The 20390-nt window shown below is 42.4% G+C and overlaps 1 protein-coding gene across 1 annotated transcript in view; it reads right to left on the bottom strand.

Annotated features, from left to right (window-relative positions):
• Window positions 1–10519: 10519 nt before the first annotated feature.
• LOC135094457 (endoglucanase E-4-like) overlaps window positions 10520–20390 on the bottom strand; it is a 35685-nt gene continuing 25814 nt past the window's right edge. The window contains exons 11-15 of the mRNA XM_063994554.1: window positions 17436–17604; window positions 16611–16775; window positions 16171–16319; window positions 11806–11905; window positions 10520–11181 (exon numbers count right to left, since the gene is read on the bottom strand). Coding sequence (XP_063850624.1) covers window positions 11074–11181; window positions 11806–11905; window positions 16171–16319; window positions 16611–16775; window positions 17436–17604 — 691 coding nt within the window. The 3' untranslated portion in view covers window positions 10520–11073. The remainder of the gene's footprint in view (window positions 11182–11805; window positions 11906–16170; window positions 16320–16610; window positions 16776–17435; window positions 17605–20390) is intronic.

Here is a 20390-nt window from a genome sequence, read left to right as displayed (position 1 = left end):
TTATTATTATTATTATTATTATTTAGGAGGGGCACCGACAAAGGGCAACAAAAATCCAATAAAATAAAAAGCAGCAGTAGAACGGCCAGAAAGAAAAATTGAGATGAAGTTGCAAGAAGAAGGATAGAAGCTGTAGGAGGGTAGTTTGGAAATCAAAGCTTTGTGCCAGACTCCATCAAAAGGCTTTGATAAGTCTAAGGCAACAACGAAAGTTTCATCAAAATCCCTAAAAGAGGATGACCAAGACTCAGTAAGGAAAGCCAGATCACTAGTAGAGAGTCCTCAATGGAACACATACTGGCGATGAGACAGAAGATTGTGAAGTGATAGATGTTTAAGAACCTTTTCGAGAATAGATTTAAAACTTTAGAGAGGCAGGAAATTAAAGCAATAAGACGGTAGTCTGAGGGATTAGAAAGGTCACTCTTATTAGGAGCAGGCTGAATGTAGGCAAATTTCCAGCAAGAAGGAAAGGTTGATGTTGATAGACAGAGTTGGGAGAGTTTGACTAGATAAGGTTTTGGAGTTTCGGAGAACAACAGGAGGGACCCCATTAGGTCCATAAGCCTTCCGGGGTTTAAGGCCAGCGATAGCATGGAAAACATCACTGCGAAGAATCTTAATAGGTAGCATGAAGTAGTCGGAGGGTGGAGGAGAGGAAGGAACAGCCGGGATATGTTGTGGGAAGGTGGGTTAGCTCCATCGTGGACAAACTTTTGAATCATGAGGGGCCACCTTTTAAAACGAGTGGCCTCCATGGGGACAAGGTACCCCGTTCGCAGCGACCAGAACTCGCTCCCTTCGTTGTCCCAGTAGGCGGTCTCCTTTGGTCCCTGGAGCCAATTTATTTTTACAGTATCCATATAAGTAAATATTAAAATTTCCTCTGGTAATCTAGGGTCGGTCGACCATGCCCTCGAGACACCACCCTCTGGTAGTGATGGTGTTGTGCAAGCAGGAGCTGTTATTTCCCAAGCTGAAAGATTCCTCGGGTCAGTTGTTGAGTCCTATCTCGTCACTCTCATGATCAGTAATGTCTATGCCTCCATGTCATACCGCGCTATTCACTCAGTTCTCAAGCCTTTCGGAACAGTTCTCCGTATCCGTTTCAAATATAATGGAGATTGTCTCTTCAATCGGTGTTACATAACATTTACTTCAGACGTTACTGCTAAAGCTGCCCTTGAGCCAATAAATTATCTGCGTCTTGGAGAAAACAACTTAATTTGCTGAGGTCATTCGATCAAGCAATGTAGCTAACAGCGAGAATCATTATTGTCCTAACGACTTTGATGATGCTGAAGAACGAGCGCGCAAAAATCGCCACCCAACTACGCCTTACTGGTTTATAGTATGTTACAGGGAAAGTCAAAGAAACTTTATTGACGCTGCCAAGTATCTAGAAAGGGAGAGTGGACTACTTCCTACAGATAACATCAAGAAATATTGCAAGTGTGTTTTGATCCCAGCTAAAGATTTAACACAGGCGATGATGTTCCTCCATCCACCATGACATTCTGATGGACTCTGAATCTATCAATCCACACCGAACATTCAATTATTGTAAAGGACATTTTTTTACAACCAGGACCTGTACGAACTCTCAGAAGATGACATCCTTCAGTTATGACCAAATAATATTCAACGAGTGGCCAATGGTAAGGAGGAGGCAGTAGACACCTGCCGAAACGATAATTACTCCCAGTGAGGTCTAAAGCACTGTTCAGGGGGTGCTGTGAACTTATCATTAAACCCAGCTGTGACCTCACTGAACGTTTCCCTTTGTGTCTCACAACACAAGGAGGCAGTCACAGCCTGCCCTCTAAAGACAACTCTCTTCCTCCACACAAAACTACAAGCAGCTAATAACACACACACCCTTCACTCAAAAATTTTTAAATGATCATAGCGACTCCTACACCAGCCTCGGAGTCCCCATCTGGGGAGGGGACCATAAATGTCCCCAGGTCGGACTGCCTTTCTGTCGACGACCGTAAGTGTCTTGACACCCCCCTCAACTTTTTCTTCATTAACTTCTGCAACATTCGCGGTCTAAGATCTAATTTTCAATCTGTAGAACACCACCTCTCCTCTTCTAAACCTCAACTTCTTTTCCTCACTGAAACTCAGGTGTCTGAGGGAACTGACTGTAGCCCCTTTTCTGTTCTCTCCTACTTTTTCTATCCTCATTTTCGATCCAAAGCTAGATGCTGCATGTATGTGCGCAATGACTTAACCTGCTCTCGTGCCCATGCTCTTGAATCTTCCGAGTTTTCCACCATCTGGCTACGACTACAGAGTCACTCTCATACTAAATTTATCTGTGCTGTATGCCTCTCATCTAACTCCTCTGACTATAAGAAATTGTTTAACTACTTAACTTCCAAAGTGGAGCACATTCTGACCCTCTTCCCTTTTGCAGAGATCTCCATTCACCACCAGCTTTGGCTTTCCTCTCCCTTCACTGACCATCCTGGTGAACTAGCCTACAACTTTGCTATCCTCCATGACCTAGAGCAATTGGTGCAACACCCTACTCGTATTCCTTACCGTCTTGGAGATACGCCCAACATTCTTGACCTTTTCCTGACCTCTAATCCTTCTGCTTATGCTGTCACCCTTTCTTCTCTGTTGGGCTCCTCCGATCACAATCTCATATCTTTATCTTGTCCTATCACTCCAATCCCTCCTCAGGATCCCCCTAAACGAAGGTGCCTCTTGCGTTTTGCCTCTGCTAATTGGGGGGACCTGAGGAGGTATTTTGCTGATTTTCCTTGGAATGACTACTGCTTCCGTGTCAGAGACCCGTCTTTGTGTGCTGAGCGCATAACAGAGGTGATAGTGTCTGGCATGGAGGCGTACATTCCTCACTCTTTTTCTCGTCCTAAACCTTCTAAATCTTGGTTTAACACAGCTTGTTCTCGTGCTATACATGATAGAGAGGTGGCCCACAAAAGGTACTTAAGCCTTCCATCACCAGTCTGTTCTCCAACTAGCCAAAAACTCCTTCATTAACAGAAAATGTCAAAACCTTTCAAGATCTAAGTCCCCTCGTGATTTCTGGCATCTAGCCAAAAACATCTCCAATAAGTTTGCTTCTTCTTCTTTCCCTCCTCTATTTCAACCAGATGGCATCACTGCTATCACATCTATTTCTAAAGCTGAACTCTTTGCTCAAACTTTTGCTAAAAATTCTACCTTGGACGATTCTGAGCTTGTTCCTCCCTCTCCTCCACCCTCTGACTACTTCATGCCACGTATTAAAATTCTTCGCAATGATGTTTTCCATGCCCTCGCTCACCTAAACCCTCGGAAGGCTTATGGACCTGATGGAGTTCCTCCTATTGTTCTCCGAAACTGTGCTTCCGTGCTTGCACCTTGCCTAGTCAAACTCTTTCAGCTCTGTCTGTCAACATCTACCTTTCCTTCTTGCTAGAAGTTTGCCTACATTCAACCTGTTTCTAAATAGGGTGACCGCTCTAATCCCTCAAACTACCGTCCTATTGCTTTAATTTCCTGCTTATCTAAAGTTTTGAATCTATCCTCAACAGGAAGATTCTTAAACATCTATCACTTCACAACCTTCTATCTGGTTGCCAGTATGGGTTCCATCAAGGCCGCTCTACTGGTGATCTTCTGGCTTTCCTTACTGAGTCTTGGTCATCCTCTTTTAGAGATTTTGGTGAAAATTTTGCTGTTGCCTTGGACATATCAAAAGCTTTTGATAGAGTCTGGCACAAAGCTTTGATTTCCAAAGTACCCTCCTACGGTTTCTATCCTTCTCTCTGTAACTTCATCTCAAGTTTCCTTTCTGACCGTTCTATTACTGCTGTGGTAGACGGTCACTGTTCTTCTCCTAAATCTATTAACAGTGGTGTTCTATTAACAGGATTCTGTCCTGTCACCCACTCTCTTCTTATTATTCATTAATGATCTTCTAAACCAAACTTCTGGTCCTATCCACTCCTTCGCTGATGATACCACCCTGCACTTTTCCACGTCTTTTAATGGACGTCCAACCCTTCAAGAGGTAAACATATGCAGGGAAGCCACAGAACGCCTGATTTCTGATCTTTCTAAAATTTCTGATTGGGGCAGAGCAAATTTGGTATTGTTCAATGCCTCAAAAACTCAATTCCTCCATCTATCAACTCGACACAACCTTCCAGACAACTATCCCCTCTTCTTCAATGACACTCAACTGTCCCCCTCTTCTACACTGAACATCCTCGGTCTGTCCTTTACTTATAATCTGAACTGGAAACTTCACATCTCATCTCTAGCTAAAACAGCTTCTATGAAGTTAGGTGTTCTGAGACATCTCTGCCAGTTTTTCTCACCCCCCCAGCTGCTAACTCTGTACAAGGGCCTTATCCGTCCATGTATGGAGTATGTTTCACATGTCTGTGGGGGGTTCCACTCATACTGCTCTTCTAGACAGGGTGGAATCAAGAGCTTTTCGTCTCATCAACTCTTCTCCTCTAACTGACTGTCTTCAGCCTCTCTCTCACCGCCGCAATGTTGCATATCTAGCTGTCTTCTACCGCTATTTTCATGCTAACTGCTCTTCTGATCTTGCTAACTGCATGCCTCCCCTCCTTCTGCGGCCTCGCTGCACAAGACTTTCTTCTTTCTCTCACCCCTATTCTGTCCTCCTCTCTAACGCAAGAGTTAACCAGTATTCTCAATCATTCATCTCTTTCTCTGGTAAACTCTGGAACTCCCCGCCTGCTTTTGTATTTCCACCTTCCTATGACTTGAATTCCTTCAAGAAGGAGGTTTCAAGACACTTATTCATCAATTTTTGACCACTGCTTTGACCGTTTTATGGGACTGGCATTTCAGTGGGCATTTTTTTTTACTAGATTTTTGTTGCCCTTGGCCAGTGTCCTTCCTACATAAAAAAAAAAAAAATGTTAATGCTCACATTCTATGGTTCTTTTCTCCCTAACCGTTAAGATCCGTCCTCTCTCTTTCCCAGTAAAGGCTTTCATTCATCGTTCATTGCAATGTTACCGGTGTTACGAGTTCGGTCATGGGAGGAACAACTGTACAAGTCCTCCCCGGTCTGGTCACTGCTCTGGCTTTGAATCCCACCCTACTCCTGAACGCGAATCAAACCCTTATTTCTTCTTCTGCAGGGGAGCTCATCCACTACGCTCTCTACAGTGTAGGAGGTACGGAGGTCCTTCAGCAGGACATCCTTCAACTGGCTAATTCTCATTTCATTAGTCTTGGTAGTGCTAGGCCTCCTCCCTCCACTCTAGTTCTTCTACCTCTACCATAGCTAATAATGCCGCAACACCTTCCCGCCTTTGTTAACCATCAATTGTTTCTTCCCGTTCATGTGAGAATGTCGCTCCTTCAGTTACCGTCAGCAACAGGTTTTCTGTTTTAGAAAGTGTCACCTCCTCTACATCTTCAACCAACCCCTTCACCATATCTTCAGCGCAGCCCTCCATTGCATCTTCGCCAGCTACATCACAGACTCCTAATACAAAAGTAAGTATCGTCGAAGTCCATGCTCCCATGGATTCCCAACTACGAACGATTTCCAAGACTTTTAAGCCGCCACTTTTAAGCTCCCCACGCTTCCTCCTCAGTGTTGCCAGAAACGTTCGCGTGGGTCTGCTGAATCCTTAGACTCAACAGGCGTCCCCCCCCCCAAGGAAAATCCCTGTGATAGCGTTAGATGTCCCTGGGCCAAATGTAATCAAAGTGATTCATCCAATTCTGATATGGATATAGAGGGTTCTCTGCCCGTCATCCAAATAAGTCCTCCTCCAAGAGCAATACCGATACGTCTTTGTCAAAGAATGCTCCTCCTCCGGTCTCTTCAGGAGTTTCGGAGACTCGTAAGCGGGTCGCTATCCCCACACCAGTTACACAATCTCAGGTTTCTGCGCCTACAAGTAATGTAGGATCAGATAAGCCTTGCTGGCCGAGTAAAGTAACTAGTCAGGTTGGCAAAGGGAAGCTTCTCTGAGGCTTTCCTAAAAATCCCCTTAAAATAGTAAAATTCAATATTCTGCAGTGGAATGATCGCGATTTTTATGTCTCCTGGGAGCAACTCCGGTTGTTGATCTCTAGGTTTTCTCCTGTTTGTATGTGTTTGCAAGAGACAATGCTCGAAAAATCAACTCACTTTGGTCGCCCTGTTTATCGTGCTTTCTTCTACGTTCCATTTCCTGGTCAGGGCCACCATGGTGGCACTACCATCTTTATTTGCAATGATATTCGTTTTATCCACTTGCAGAATCACTCGCTGCTGTAGGTTGTTGTTAAGATTTTTATAAATCGTTTTTATTCATTGTGGAGTCTGTCTCTGCCTCCCAGTGTTCCTATCGAGAGAAATGAACTTCATAATCTTTTAAATGGTCTTCCTTCTCCTCTTATTTTATTAGGAGACTTTAATGGTCGCCATCCTTTGTGGAATGATGACGCTGTCAAGGATCGTGGTCTTTTAATTGCTTCTTTTTCAGGATTTTTGTGACTGGAGATTTTCAACTCTGGAGACGTCAAACTGGTAGTTTTACAACAATAGATCTCTCTCTCTCTCTCTCTCTCTCTCTCTCTCTCTCTCTCTCTCTCTCTCTCTCTCTCTCTCTCTCTCCCCCTCTGTACCTCTATTTCTTTTTTATTGATTTTAACTGGAAAGTTTTACCAGACCTATATGGGAGCAATCATTTTCCAATTTTATTGGAGTCAACTGATTCTGCCCCACAGTCACGTCCTCCCTGTTGGCGTCTAGACTGGCACCCATTCATAGATCTCAGCACCCCTGCCTGCTCAGTGGCTGAGATAGGAAACTGTGATGAGGCTGCAACATATTTCACTGATGTCTTGCCCTCCGGTGCTTTTCAATCCATCCCTAAGACCTCTGGCCAGTTTCCTAAACGTCCTATTCCATGGTGGAATGAGGATTGTACAGCCGCTGTTCAAGAAAAGCGTGCCGCCTTTTCTTGCCTTCGACGGCATCGTGGGGACGTTTACTATTTAAAGGCTTTTCGAAGAAATCGTGCCCGTGCTCGCCGCACCTTAAAGAGTGGTCGGTAGGAGTCTTGGAAGAGTTATGCCTCTTCCATAAAAGTTTGCACACCACTAACAGAGGTCTTCAACAGAATCTGCAAAATATCTGAAAAGTACTCTGTTCCTCCCCCAACTGTTTTATCCCATGATGGAGGCAAGGTGGCAGACCCTAAAGACAGTTGCCGACCTGTTTGCTGAGTACTTTGCAAGTGTCTCTAGAAAGGATTCAATAACATCTATGGACATTTGGAATCTGTTGGTGTCAATTTTGCCTCCCCTGGGGGAGAGTCTTATAATATACCACTTTCTCGGTCTGAGATACGCATGGCTTTGTCCCAGTGCCATGATTCATCTCCGGGTCCTGATGACATCCCGTATCCCTTTTTGCTCCACATGTCCGTTGAAACTTTTACCTTTTTACTCGACCTCTATATATATATATATATATATATATATATATATATATATATATATATATATATATATATATATATATATATATATATATATATATATATATATATATTTTTTTTTTTTTTTTTTTTAATACCTGTGGTTTTCCATCTTCGTGTGTGGCAGTAAATATTCTCATTCCAAAGCCTGGAAAAGGTCATCAGCTAATGATCAATTTTCGCCCCTTTTCTTTAACTTCATGCATTTGTGAGTTGCTGGAAAAGATGGTGAATATCAGGCTTATGCGGTATTTGTAGAGAGGCAATTACCTGTCTCCTGTTCAGTATCGTTTCCGGAAAATGCGATCTACGATTGAGGTTTTATTATATTTGGAATCTTTAATTTGTGAGGCATTTGCTAATAAGCAACATCATGTCACAGTCTTTTTTGGTTTAGAGAAAGCTTACGACACAGCCTGGCGTCATGGTATTTTACTTAGTTTGTTTGAGTTTGGTCTTCGTGGCCGACTCCCCATTTTTATACAACAATTTTTGTCTCGTCGTTTTTTTTTTTTTTTTCGTGTACGTGTTGGTGGCGATCTGTCAGCAGTACGCCCAGTTGAAGATGGCGTGCCGTAAGGAAATATAATTAGTGTCATACTTTTTGCTTTAGCTATAAACAGTGTCATTGGTGTCTTTCTTGAAAGAGTTCTTGGTTGCTTATATGTCAATGACTTATTTATCTCCTTTTCTGCAGCACGGATGTCATTGATTGTGAGGAAGCTGCAGGTGGCACTGAATAAGATTTCTCAGTGGCAAAAAACTCGGGGATTTCGCTTCTCGACTTCAAAGACTGTTGCCATGCATTTTTGCTGCTTTCGTGGTGTTCACCCTAACCTAGACTTGTATCTATATGATAGAAGAATCTCTTGTGTGGAAGAAACTCGTTTCCTGGAGCTTATATTTGACAGTCGCCTGAGTTGGGTACCCCACCTTCATTATATTAAGGCAGCATGCATGAAGGCGCGGTCACTTCTAAGGGTTTGGGTCATAATTTTGGGGGCGCTGACTGACAGACCCTCCTAGTCTTGCACCGAACTCTTATTCTTTCTATATTAGAGGTTGTGAAATGTACTCGTCTGCTACTGAGGCTCGGTTCCATGTGTTGGATTCGGTGCACCACTCTGGTATTCGCCTGGCAACTGGTGCGTTCCGCTCATCCAGAATCCCTAGCTTACTGGTGAATGCTGGTTTTCTGCCTACGCCGTCAGTCTTTAGTAATGAGTAATCGAATCCATCGCCTTCCTGAGTCTGTCACTTGTACAACAGTTTCTCATGATGCACGTTCTCCCTTATATAATGTTCGCCGTAGTTTTCCTAAGCCTTTTGGATATCAGGTCAAGTCTGCCATAACCGAGTTTTATATGCCCTCCATCATTACCACATTACCACATTACGAGTCTCGTGCTTTATTTTTTTAAACACTTCGACACACTGGCTCCTGTTTACACAGATGGTTCAAAAGCCTGATGCAAGAGTGGGATATAGTGTTATATTCCCTTCTTTCTGCCGAGGGGCCAGCCTTCCAAGAGTTGCCTCTGTTTTTACAGCAGAGTTATCTGCCATTATTCTTGCCATAAAAATAATTCTCACCTTACCGGTTTTAAGTTTTACTATTTTTAGTGACTCCCGTTGCGCGTTGTCTGCCCTGGAGTATTTTGCTTCCTCTCTCCCTCCCATATTTCTTTTTTTCTGTTTTAGAGTGGATTCATCTGCTTCAGCGAAGAGGATATCACATAACATTTTGTTGGGTACCTGCACAGGTGGGAGTTCATGGATATGGGAAGGCCGATAGGCTGGATAAAGAGGCGGCAACTCGGGTTGCTCCTTCCACCCCCATTCCCTTTCATGATCTATACTCCAGTATAAAGGTGTCAGTTCTTGCCAGTTGGCAGGGTAGGTGGGAAGATGTGGTTGCCACCACTAAGATGGGTGTAACTTTCCGCCCATGGAGGCATATTCCATGTGCAGGGGCGCCGCTCAGAGGCTGCACTGCCCCGTCTCCGGACGGGTCACACGTCTCACTCATGATTACCTCTTGTCCCGGGAAGTGCAACCATTTTGTGATGACTGCTTCCTTCCCCTCACAGTGCGACACTTTCTAGTGGAGTGTCCCAGTCTGGTGGAGCTGCCGGATCGATATCTTTTCCGTTGTTGCGATGAGGATGGGACCTTCCAGATGTCGCTGATACTTGGAGAGAGGGTTCTTTCTCTGGGACATGAAGTTCTTGTGTTCGTGGAGAAAGCTGGTCTTTTAAATATAATTATAGATTACCTTTTAAATACTTTTCTGCTTATTTTATACGTAATATAATATTGGGCAGAACCTTATTTTTGCATTGGGAGAATATGGAGGCAAGTGTGGAAGACACGCAACGAACAACACTGTGTCTAGGGGCCTGGGTCAGCGGGGTCAGTGTCTTAGATACGTAACGAACAACGCCAGGTATCTGGGTCAGTGGGATCAGTGTCTTGGGTACGGAACGAACAATGTCAGACACATTGGTCTGGATCAGTGGGGTCAGTACCCTTTCACTTTAAATCAAATCAAATTACATTAAATTAAATTAAGTAATTAAAACATCACTATACCAACCCTCCTTTTTGGATGAGCAAAAGTCTTTATTTCCCTAAAAATATAAATTTCAAAATGTCATTTTCCATAAACACAATAGTGAGGGGGATCTGGGAACCACTGGTCTACATGATTATATTAAGCAATACTTTTTTTCATTCAACGAAATTACTGAACTTTTGAATAAGCCAACTAGCCTAGCTCTTCACCTGCTAATATAAGCAAGCACAAAATTATACACGACCGAAGCTCGTCATCCATTTCCCTTCCTCCCCCGAAGGAGGGGAGCGGGAAGGAAAGAAGGAAGAATATCAGTCACATGGCAACAGTACAGTTCTTGTCCTCAAACCAGAGAGAGAGAGAGAGAGAGAGAGAGAGAGAGAGAGAGAGAGAGAGAGAGAGAGAGAGAGAGAGAGAGAGAGAGAGAGAGAGAGAGAGAGAAATCAAAAGAAACAAAACAACATTTTCATTATCATTTTATTGTCATTTCATTAAAGACCAGAAAAGATATATAGCAAGGGCGTTCTGGATGATGTGGACATGCAGTGGGAAGGTCAAGAAAAAAACTCGTTCACGTTAAATAAAAGCTGTAGCCTTGCATCACGACACACTAAGGGAAAATGTGCTTCATTTTAATTAACGTTCTAAAGTTGCACTAAAAAAAGTCAGTGCAGGAAAGGATTACACAGGTTATTCCGATTAAGGCATTAAGGATTAAGAAACATTCTAAAGTCAGATATTCGCGAATGAGAGAAAAGGTATATTATACTGAATTTTTCATATAATGGATTGCCTTTTTTTTTTTTTTATCTTGCATTCGTACATCAGAACAAGGGACAAAATTAGCTCATTCGTAACTTTAGAATTTTATAACGTGGATTTTATTGTATCAGTGATTATGTTTGTAATTCATGTTGATATGCTGAAGACAAAGAACCCCACTGTGCAAGAAGGCATCATATCATGTTGGTTAATGGAAGTGAGGTCATGCGAGGGTTGTCAGGTGACGGGAGGTGGCTAGCTGATCTCAACAAGAGCAGCCAGAGCAGCAGTGAAGGCGGCGTTGTAGTCACAGGCCACCTCGTTGCGGACGTAATCCTGCCGGTCATCCTCATACTCACCATTCTGGGAGGCAGAAGAACGAAGGATGAGAAAGAGAGAGAGAGAGAGAGAGTGTGTGTTTCTGTGTGTGTGTGTGTGTGTGTGTGTGTGTGTTTACTTATGTAATAGCATTTTCGCAGAATCGAGTCAACCTTATTTAGATGGAAAGAGAAAAAAAACAGGCTGAACGAGGTGGAAGGAAAGCTTAAGAGAGGTAAGAACAGAAATGTGGTAGAGAACGGAGCTCGTTTAACAATCCAATCGCAGTTGTTTTATCGCCTGAGGACATGCAGAGTTAGACATAACAGCACTGCCATTGGTTGATGCTCTCAAACCGCCACTGGTTTACATATTCCCTTCTCGTTTTGAAATGTGCAGCAAACTTACATGTACATCTACCAAAACTTTTACTTAATCATAAAGCAAGGAGTCATCCAAAATACGGTATCTTACAATAAAATAATTTAAATAACGTTTTAATTTAGAAATAAAGTGCATTAGCCTGTGTGTGTGTATGTGTGTGTGTGTGTGTGTGTGTGTGTGTGTGTGTGTGTGTATGTGTGTGTGTGTGTGTGTGTGTGTGTGTGTGTGTGTGTGTGTGTGTGTGTGTGTGTGTGTGTGTGTGTGTGTGTGTGTGTGTGTACATACCTGAGAAGGTCCTCCAACAAGTGCCCCGTATAGAGTGTGTACGTTGGGTCCAGGCTGGAGCAGACCGAAATGGCAGTCCGAGGGTGGGAAGGGACAAGAGCTGAGAGAGGCAAGGAAATCAACTCCTGTAAACACTGAAATCATTAAGTTGTTTTGTTGGTGATGAGGGCAAGATGTACCTCAATGTTTACCATTATGTCTTTTTTTTTTCCTTTATGCAGGAAGGACACTGGCCACGGGCAACAAAAATACAATAAAAAAAATGTCCTCTGAAATGCCAGTCCCATAAAAGTGTCAAAGCAGTGGTCAAAAATTGATGAATAAGTGTCTTGAAACCTCCCTCTTGAAGGAATTCAAGTCATAGGAAGGTGGAAATACAGAAGGAGATAGGGAGTTCCAGAGTTTACCAGAGAAAGAGATGAATGATTGAGAATACTGGTTAACTCTTGCGTTAGAGAGGAGAACAGAATAGGGGTGAGAGAAAGAAAAATGTCTTGTGCAGCGAGGCCGCGGAAGGAGGGGAGCCATACAGTTAGCGAGATCAGAAGAGCAGTTAGCATGAAAATAGCGGTAGAAGACAGCTAGAGATACAACATTGCGGCGGTGAGAGAAAGGCTGAAGACAGTCAGTTAGAGGAGAGGAGTTGATGAGACGAAAAGCTTTTGATTCCACCTGTCTAGAAGAGCAGTATGAGTGGAACCCCCTCAAACATGTGAAGCATACTCCATACATGGACGGATAAGGCCCTTGTACAGAGTTAGCAGCTGGAGGGGGGTTGGAGAAACTGGCGGAGACGTCTCAGAACGCCTAACTTAATAGAAGCTGCTTTAGGTAGAGATGAAATGTGAGGTTTCCAGTTCAGATTATAAGTGAAGGACAGACCAAGGATGTTCAGTGTAGAAGAGGGGGACTGTTGAGTGTCATTGAAGAAGAGGGGATAGTTGTCTAGTTGTCTGGAAGATTGTGTCGAGTTGATAGATGGAGGAATTTTTGGAGGAGTTTTTGAGGCACTGAACAATACCAAGTTTGCTCTGCCCCAATCAGAAATTTTAGAAAGATCAGAAGTCAAGCGTTCTGTGGCTTCCCTGCGTGAAATATTTACCTCCTGAGGGGTTGGACGTCAATGAAAAGACGTGGAAAAGTGCAGGGTGGTATCATCAGCGTAGGAGTGGAATAATAAGAAGAGAGTGGGTGACATGACAGAACCCTGAGGAACACCACTGTTAATAGATTTAGGAGAATAACAGTGACCGTCTACCACAGCAGCAATAGAACGGTCAGAAAGGAAACTTGAGATGAAGTTACAGAGAGAAGGATAGAAGCCGTAGGAGGGTAGTTTGGAAATCAAAGCTTTATGCCAGACTCTATCAAAAGCTTTTGATATGTCTAAGGCAACAGCAAAAGTTTCACCAAAATCTCTAAAAGAGGATGACCAAGACTCAGTAAGGAAAGCCAGAAGATCACCGGCCTTGACGGAACCTGTACTGGCGATCAGATAGAAGGTTGTGAAGTGATAGATGTTTAAGAATCTTCCTGTTGAGGATAGATTAAAAAACTTTAGATAGGCAGGAAATTAAAGCAATAGGACGGTAGTTTGAGGGATTAGAACGGTCACCCTTTTTAGGAAGAGCTTGAATGTAGGCAAACTTCCAGCAAGAAGGAAAGGTAGATGTTGACAGACAGAGCTGAAAGAGTTTGATTAAGCAAGGTGCAAGCACGGAGGCACAGTTTCGGAGAACAATGGGAGGGACCCCATCAGGTCCATAAGCCTTCCGAGGGTTTAGGCCAGCAAGGGCATGGAAAACATCATTGCGAAGAATTTTAATAGGTGGCATGAAATAGTCAGAGGGTGGAGGAGAAGGAGGAACAAGCCCAGAATCGTCCAAGGTAGCATTTTTAGCAAAGGTTTGAGCGAAGAGTTCAGCTTTAGAAATAGATGTGATAGCAGTGGTGTCATCTAGTTTGAATAGAGGAGGGAAAGAAGAAGAAGCAATGTTATTAGAGATATTTTTGGCTAGATGCCGGAAGTCACGAGGGGAGTTAGATCTTGAAAGGTTTTGACACTTTCTGTTAATGAAGGAGTTTTTGACTAGTTGGAGAACAGACTTGGCATGGTTCCGGGCAGAAATATAAAGTGCATGAGATTCTAGTGATGGAAGGCTAAGTACCGTTTGTGGGCCACCTCTCTATCATGTATAGCACGAGAACAAGCTGTGTTAAACCAAGGTTTAGAAGGTTTAGGACGAAAAAAGAGTGAGGAATGTATGCCTCCATGCCAGATACTATCACCTCTGTTATGCGCTCAGCACACAAAGACGGGTCTCTGACACGGAAGCAGTAGTCATTCCAAGGAAAATCAGCAAAATACCTCCTCAGGTCCCACCAACTAGCAGAGGCAAAACGCCAGAGGCACCTTCGCTTAGGGGGATCCTGAGGAGGGATTGGAACGATAGGACAAGATACAGAGATGAAATTGTGATCGGAGGAGCCCAACGGAGAAGAAAGAGTGACAGCATAAGCAGAAGGATTAGAGGTCAGGAAAAGGTCAAGAATGTTGGGCGTATCTCCAAGACGGTCAGGAATACGAGTAGGGTGTTGCACCAATTGCTCTAGGTCATGGAGGATAGCAAAGTTGTAGACTAGTTCACCAGGATGGTCAGTGAAGGGAGAGGAAAGCCAAAGCTGGTGGTGAACATTGAAGTCTCCAAGAATGGAGATCTCTGCAAAAGAGAGGAGAGTCAAAATGTGCTCCACTTTGGAAGTTAAGTAGTCAAAGAATTTCTTATAGTCAGAGGAGTTAGGTGAGAGGTATACAGCACAGATAAATTTAGTTTGAGAGTGACTCTGTAGTCGTAGTCAGATGGTGGAAAACTCGGAAGATTCAAGAGCGTGGGCACGAGAGCAGGTTAAGTCATTGCGCACATAAACGCAGCATCCAGCTTTGGATCGAAAATGAGGATAGAGAAAGTAGGAGAGAACAGAAAAGGGGCTACTGTCAGTTGCCTCAGACACCTGAGTTTCAGTGAGGAAAAGAAGATGAGGTTTAGAAGAGGAGAGGTGGTGTTCTACAGATTGAAAATTAGATCTTAGACCGCGAATGTTGCAGAAGTTAATGAAGAAAAAGTTGAGGGGGTGTCAAGACACTTAGAGTCGTCGACAGAAAGGCAGTCCGACCTGGGGACATTTATGGTCCCCTCCCCAGATGGGGACTCCGAGGCTGGTGTAGGAGTCGCCATGATGATTTTAAAATTTTTTGAGTGAAGGGTGTGTGTGTTATTAGGTGCTTGCAGTTTTGTGTGGAGGAAGAGAGCTGTCTTTAGAGGGCAGGCTGTGACTGCCCCCTTGTGTTGTGAGACACAAAGGGAAACGTTCAGTGAGGTCACAGCTGGGTTTAATGATAAGTTCATAGCACCCCCTGAACAGTGCATTAGACCTCACTGGGAGTAATTATCGTTTCGGCAGGTGTCTACTGCCTCCTCCTGTATGAGCTGAGTATGAGTATGAGCTTAGATAGAATGAGCTGGGACCAAAGTTGAGTTGAAGTGTTTTGGATGTAGAAACGTCACGAAGCTAAAGGCACCCAGAATAATTTGACGAACAAACAACTGTAACTTGCTGCAGACTGGATCGGATGTTGCTGTGATCCAACCCCCATCACACGCATCTTTCCTCCATTTGTCCTTCCTATTACTGATTAGCGGATACGGACACCGCAGTATGAAGCATTTTTCTGATGTGAATCTTCTCAGTGAACTATTACAATTACAAAATTAGTACAATATTTAGAACAGTAAAACTGTGAAACAAGGCAAAGTCTTTTAATCTCTTGCTCCTCAACCTGAATGACTAGTTTGTACGTACATGGAATAATAATCAAATTTAGTAGAATTCTATGATTTTGTTATTAAAATAATAAAAAACTCGCCTGTAATCTATATGTATAAAACCACAAATATAATCGTTCTATGTATATTAAAAAGAATGTGTCATGTATTCATGACACATTCTTTACGTCTTCAGTTTCCACATTGAAAAAAGAACACGCCAGGAAACCACTCATGCTTGAACATCTGAATAGCAACACTAAGGTTGTACGTATGTCGTCCATAAAAAAAATTTTCTTTAAATCTACTGGTTAACTAACATGAAACAAAGGTTTATAAGGAATATTGAGAGAAGTCAAAACCGAGATAAGAGAAATGAGTTTTTTTATAACGAATTGATGTGATGGAAACGACTTTCCCCTAAAAATTAATAACTCATTACAGTATTCTCCGCAACAGCAGAGTCATCAAATTGATCGTAAGCGAGAAAACAGAAAACAGTACAATACTTTGCAACTTCCAAACACCTTCCACACCTTACCTAGACCGGTGGTGGGGCCGCTCAGGCGGGTTCTGCCCATAGCCCACCACGAATGAACGCTCGTAGCGCGAGTTGTCTCCCAATAGTTGACCAATCTGTCCTCGAGCCCATTCCCTGTTCTTCTTTCCATCTATCCCATGCTTGGCGGCCTGGATGGCGGTGGAAGAGATCCGTCATCCATGCAGCAACTATTTTTTTTTTTTTATTCCAAAATGTACACTACTGGCAATAAATAAAAATTCTCTCTCTCTCTCTCTCTCTCTCTCTCTCTCTCTCTCTCTCTCTCTCTCTCTCTCTCTCTCTCTCTCTCTCTCTCTCTCTCTCTCTCTCTCTCTCTCTCTCTCTCTCTCTCTCTCTCTCTCTCTCTCTCTCTCTATATATATATATATATATATATATATATATATATATATATATATATATATATATATATATCTTACCCATAGCGAGATAAAGGCAACATTAGCAGCATGTCTGTTGGCGCCCCATGCATCCAGATGGACAAGTCCCTCAGGGGTGTAGGTAGCGCCAGATTTCAGCCAGTCCAGGTAAACATTAAGGAGATCCAGGTACTGAGTGTCGCTCGTCAGGTTGTAAAAGAGTGCCTGCAGATACGAGCAGGAAAAGATGATGAGGTGAAGGAGGCAGAACAGGGAAGTGGTGATGGTGGTGACGAAAAAGACTGAAGTAGTAGCATTAGTAGTAGTAATGTAGTATCTTCAGTAAAAGTACCTGTATTAGTAGTACTAGTAGTAGTAATAGTAGTTATGTTGTATCTTTAGTAATAGTACTAGAAGTAATAATAGTAGCAGCAGCAGCATCATCAGCAGCAACAGCAGCAGCAACAGCAGCAGCAACAGCAGCAGCAGCAGCAGCAGTAGTAGTAGTAGTAGTAGTAGTAGTAGTAGTAGTAGTAGTAGTAGTAGTAGTAATAGAAGTAGTAGTATGGTTATCTGGTATCTGTACCAGTAGTAACACACACACACACACACACACACACACATCGCGCGCGCGCGCGATAAGAGCATTCATTAAAGTATAGATTAACCAAATGAGATTCTGACTCGAGGCTTTGTAAGTATCCTATGGTTTCATTTCCTGTAGATCATAACTAGTCAAACACAACTTAGTAAATACAAACGTAAGATTATATACATGTTTCTGACCACATTAAACCTCGTTTTTAAGAAGGCAGCCTACGGTTCTTGGCGAAACCCAGCCTTACTACCACCACCAATGCTTCCTTCACCATTACCAATACTCACATACACTCCGGCTCTCTTGTCGTCCCAAGAAAACTGAGCGACACTATCCTTCGTCAAATCAAACTCTTCCCAATGTGCTTTGGCTTTCTCAATGAACTGGTCATCCCCAGTTGCTTTAGCTAGCCACAGTGCGGCCCAACACAGCTCGTCCCCGTACCCGTTCCAGGACCTGTCAGAGAGGTGCACTTGTGAGCTGTGTCTCAAAATTACACTGGTGTGTTTCATTGATTCATATTGATATGAATCAATACTGTAGCATTTTTCAAAAGTTTAAATAGTCACTCAGATTCTATATGAGTAAAATACAACGGTATTGATTATGAGGTGTAAGATATTACATAATACACTTGTAAAACAAAATTTACGAAAGTGAGATGCATGATTCTGAAAATTCACTTTAGTAAGAAAAGTGGATGTTAGAAAAAAGCAAAGTGAACGAAAAGAGAACAGAAGGAGGGATGAAATAAGTGAAGCAGTTATTGCAGAGTAGATGTGGATGTTTTCTATAACTTTTTTCATATCACTTTTGAAAGAATAATAATAATAATAATAATTTTAAAATAAATGCAAACAAATAAATACACTATTGCATCAGCATTTACGACTGTAGTAGTTTCTTCAGCATTAATGACATAAAATGCTGCCACTAATAGTAGTAGTAGTAGTAGTAGTAGTAGTAGTAGTAGTAGTAATATCATTATTATTACTATTAACAACAACAATATTATTATTAACAACAACAACAGCAACAACAACAACAACAATAACAATATCAGCAATACGCTAGTGGTTCAGTGATATTGTTTTGAAAGCACCGGCAATGAATCACATTGGGTTCATTGTCTCGTATCACATGAGTGTTTCCCATTTATTGTATTACTTACACACGCTGAAGAAAATCGTTGGTTGGGTAAAACTGAAACTTAACCAATAAAGTCTTATGCTGCCGAAAGCTTGGACGATGAACTAACACCACAAGAACTAACACCAGTAAAAGAGAAGCTCCTTCGACCAGAAAGATTTAATGGCTACGTAGACACGACGTCAGCAGAAGATGAGTACTGGTCCTGCATTTACATGAATTTCCTGGAATGTTTAAGTGACGATATGGCTCCTGGTATGTTAAAATTGCCCACCATACCTCTCCTCTTGTCTACAACCATATCTTATGCTGGAAGAACTGGTTTCATACTATAGACGTTAAATTTGATGTATGTGAAGCCTACAAGCGAGACCTTCGTGAAATAAGCGGAGTAATAGCCACACAAGGGGTGATATTCGACCAGATTCACCACTCTTTACTGATCTTGCCAACGTCCATTGGCGAAGGTCACCCTCACTGAGAGAATGAGTGTAGTTCGCTCCAAGCTTGGAATCTCAATGTATTATGTTTGCGACTCCTACAACTTGTCTTCCGCAATCGAGGAAAGTACTCCTGTAAAATGCTACGTGCCATCATCACTCAGCTGTTTTCAAGGTCGCTCAGACTCGCTCCCCATTCTCCTCCCTCGATTTGATGATGCCACGTAGCATTTTACAGGAGTACTTTTAATCACACCAATAATGTTGTCGTGTAATGCTTATCGGTAAATTGCATGCTTTTTAATACCGTATGTCTTGTTACAAGATACTGTAATATTTCATAGCCTGCGAAAAAATAAGATAAAACCATTCGTAATTTGAGCAGGTGGCACCTCCAAGACTTCGACAATGCAATCGTCTGCCCGTCACCTCACAGTTACACGCAGAGCAGACTCATACATTTTCAACTCCACTGACGGGTAAACAAAGCCTTAAAATGCATTTGTGTATACACATACACCACGAACCTCATTAAACTAAATTTCGGGTAAACCAACTCCTTTGTGTCAACCAAACTACTGTCGATAAACCGACCGCACGTTCGGTTTATCTGACGAGTTTGAAAGCCAACCGAACATGCCGGTGATGCTCTGCGTATCCCTCAGGTAAGCTGACCAATGGTGCTGGGTTGGACTAACCAAACACAGCTCACTGTGTGGCTGGTTATCTGGTGAAGTGTGGTGTAGTGTGGTGGTATGAGTGTCAATTGGCTTCCTCCCCCCCTTCGTCTTACAGCAACACATCCCACGGCAACACAGCATCCGTTCCTTGTTTGGTGAGTGTCAATAATCAATAGTCAAAAATACTTTTATCTGATATACCTTATTATTTATATTACGGTACTTTAATTAAGCAGTGTACCACTAAAGATCTACTGTAAAAAAAAAAAAAAATTTAAACATGAAAAGAAGCCAACCATTTTAAAAATACGAGCACATCACCGCAGACACGGACCTTCAGTTGGTTTATGATGTGCTATTTCAACCATTTTATAAACCGAATTTTCCGATAAACCGTCAGGCATCTCCCCTCAATTGGTTCGGTTTATCGAAGGTTTACATTTTTATTTACATATTTACATATTTATTTTATGCTTACATATTTATTTATTTATTTATTTTTATTTATTTATTTTTATTTATTTATTTTATTCATTTATTTTTTTATTTGTTTTTTACGTAGGAAGGGCACCGGCCAAGGGCAACAAAAACTGCATCAAAATAAAATGGCCATTGAGGTGCCAGTTCTAGAACAGAGTCGAAAGCGCTAGTCAAAAATACAGGTCTTGAAACCTCTCTCTTGAAAGAGTTCAAGTCATAGGAAGGTAGAAATACAGAAGCAGGCAGGGAGTTTTAAAGTTTATCAGAGAAAAGGATGAATGATTGAGAATACTGGTTAATTCTTGCATTAGAGAGGTGGACAGAATAGGGGTGAGAGAAAGAAGAGTCTTGTGCAGCGAGGCCGCGGGAGGAGGGGAGGCATGCAGTTACCAAGATCAGAAGAGCAGTTGGCATGAAAATAGCGGTTAGAAGATAGCAAGAGATGTAACATTGCGGTGATGAAAGCGAGGCTGAAGACAGTCAATTAGAAGAG

Source organism: Scylla paramamosain, chromosome 45, assembly GCF_035594125.1.
Source record: "Scylla paramamosain isolate STU-SP2022 chromosome 45, ASM3559412v1, whole genome shotgun sequence".
Lineage (NCBI taxonomy): Eukaryota > Metazoa > Arthropoda > Malacostraca > Decapoda > Portunidae > Scylla > Scylla paramamosain.
The sequence above is the reverse complement of the archived record's forward strand: the minus strand, read 5'-3'. Positions and strand labels throughout refer to the sequence as shown.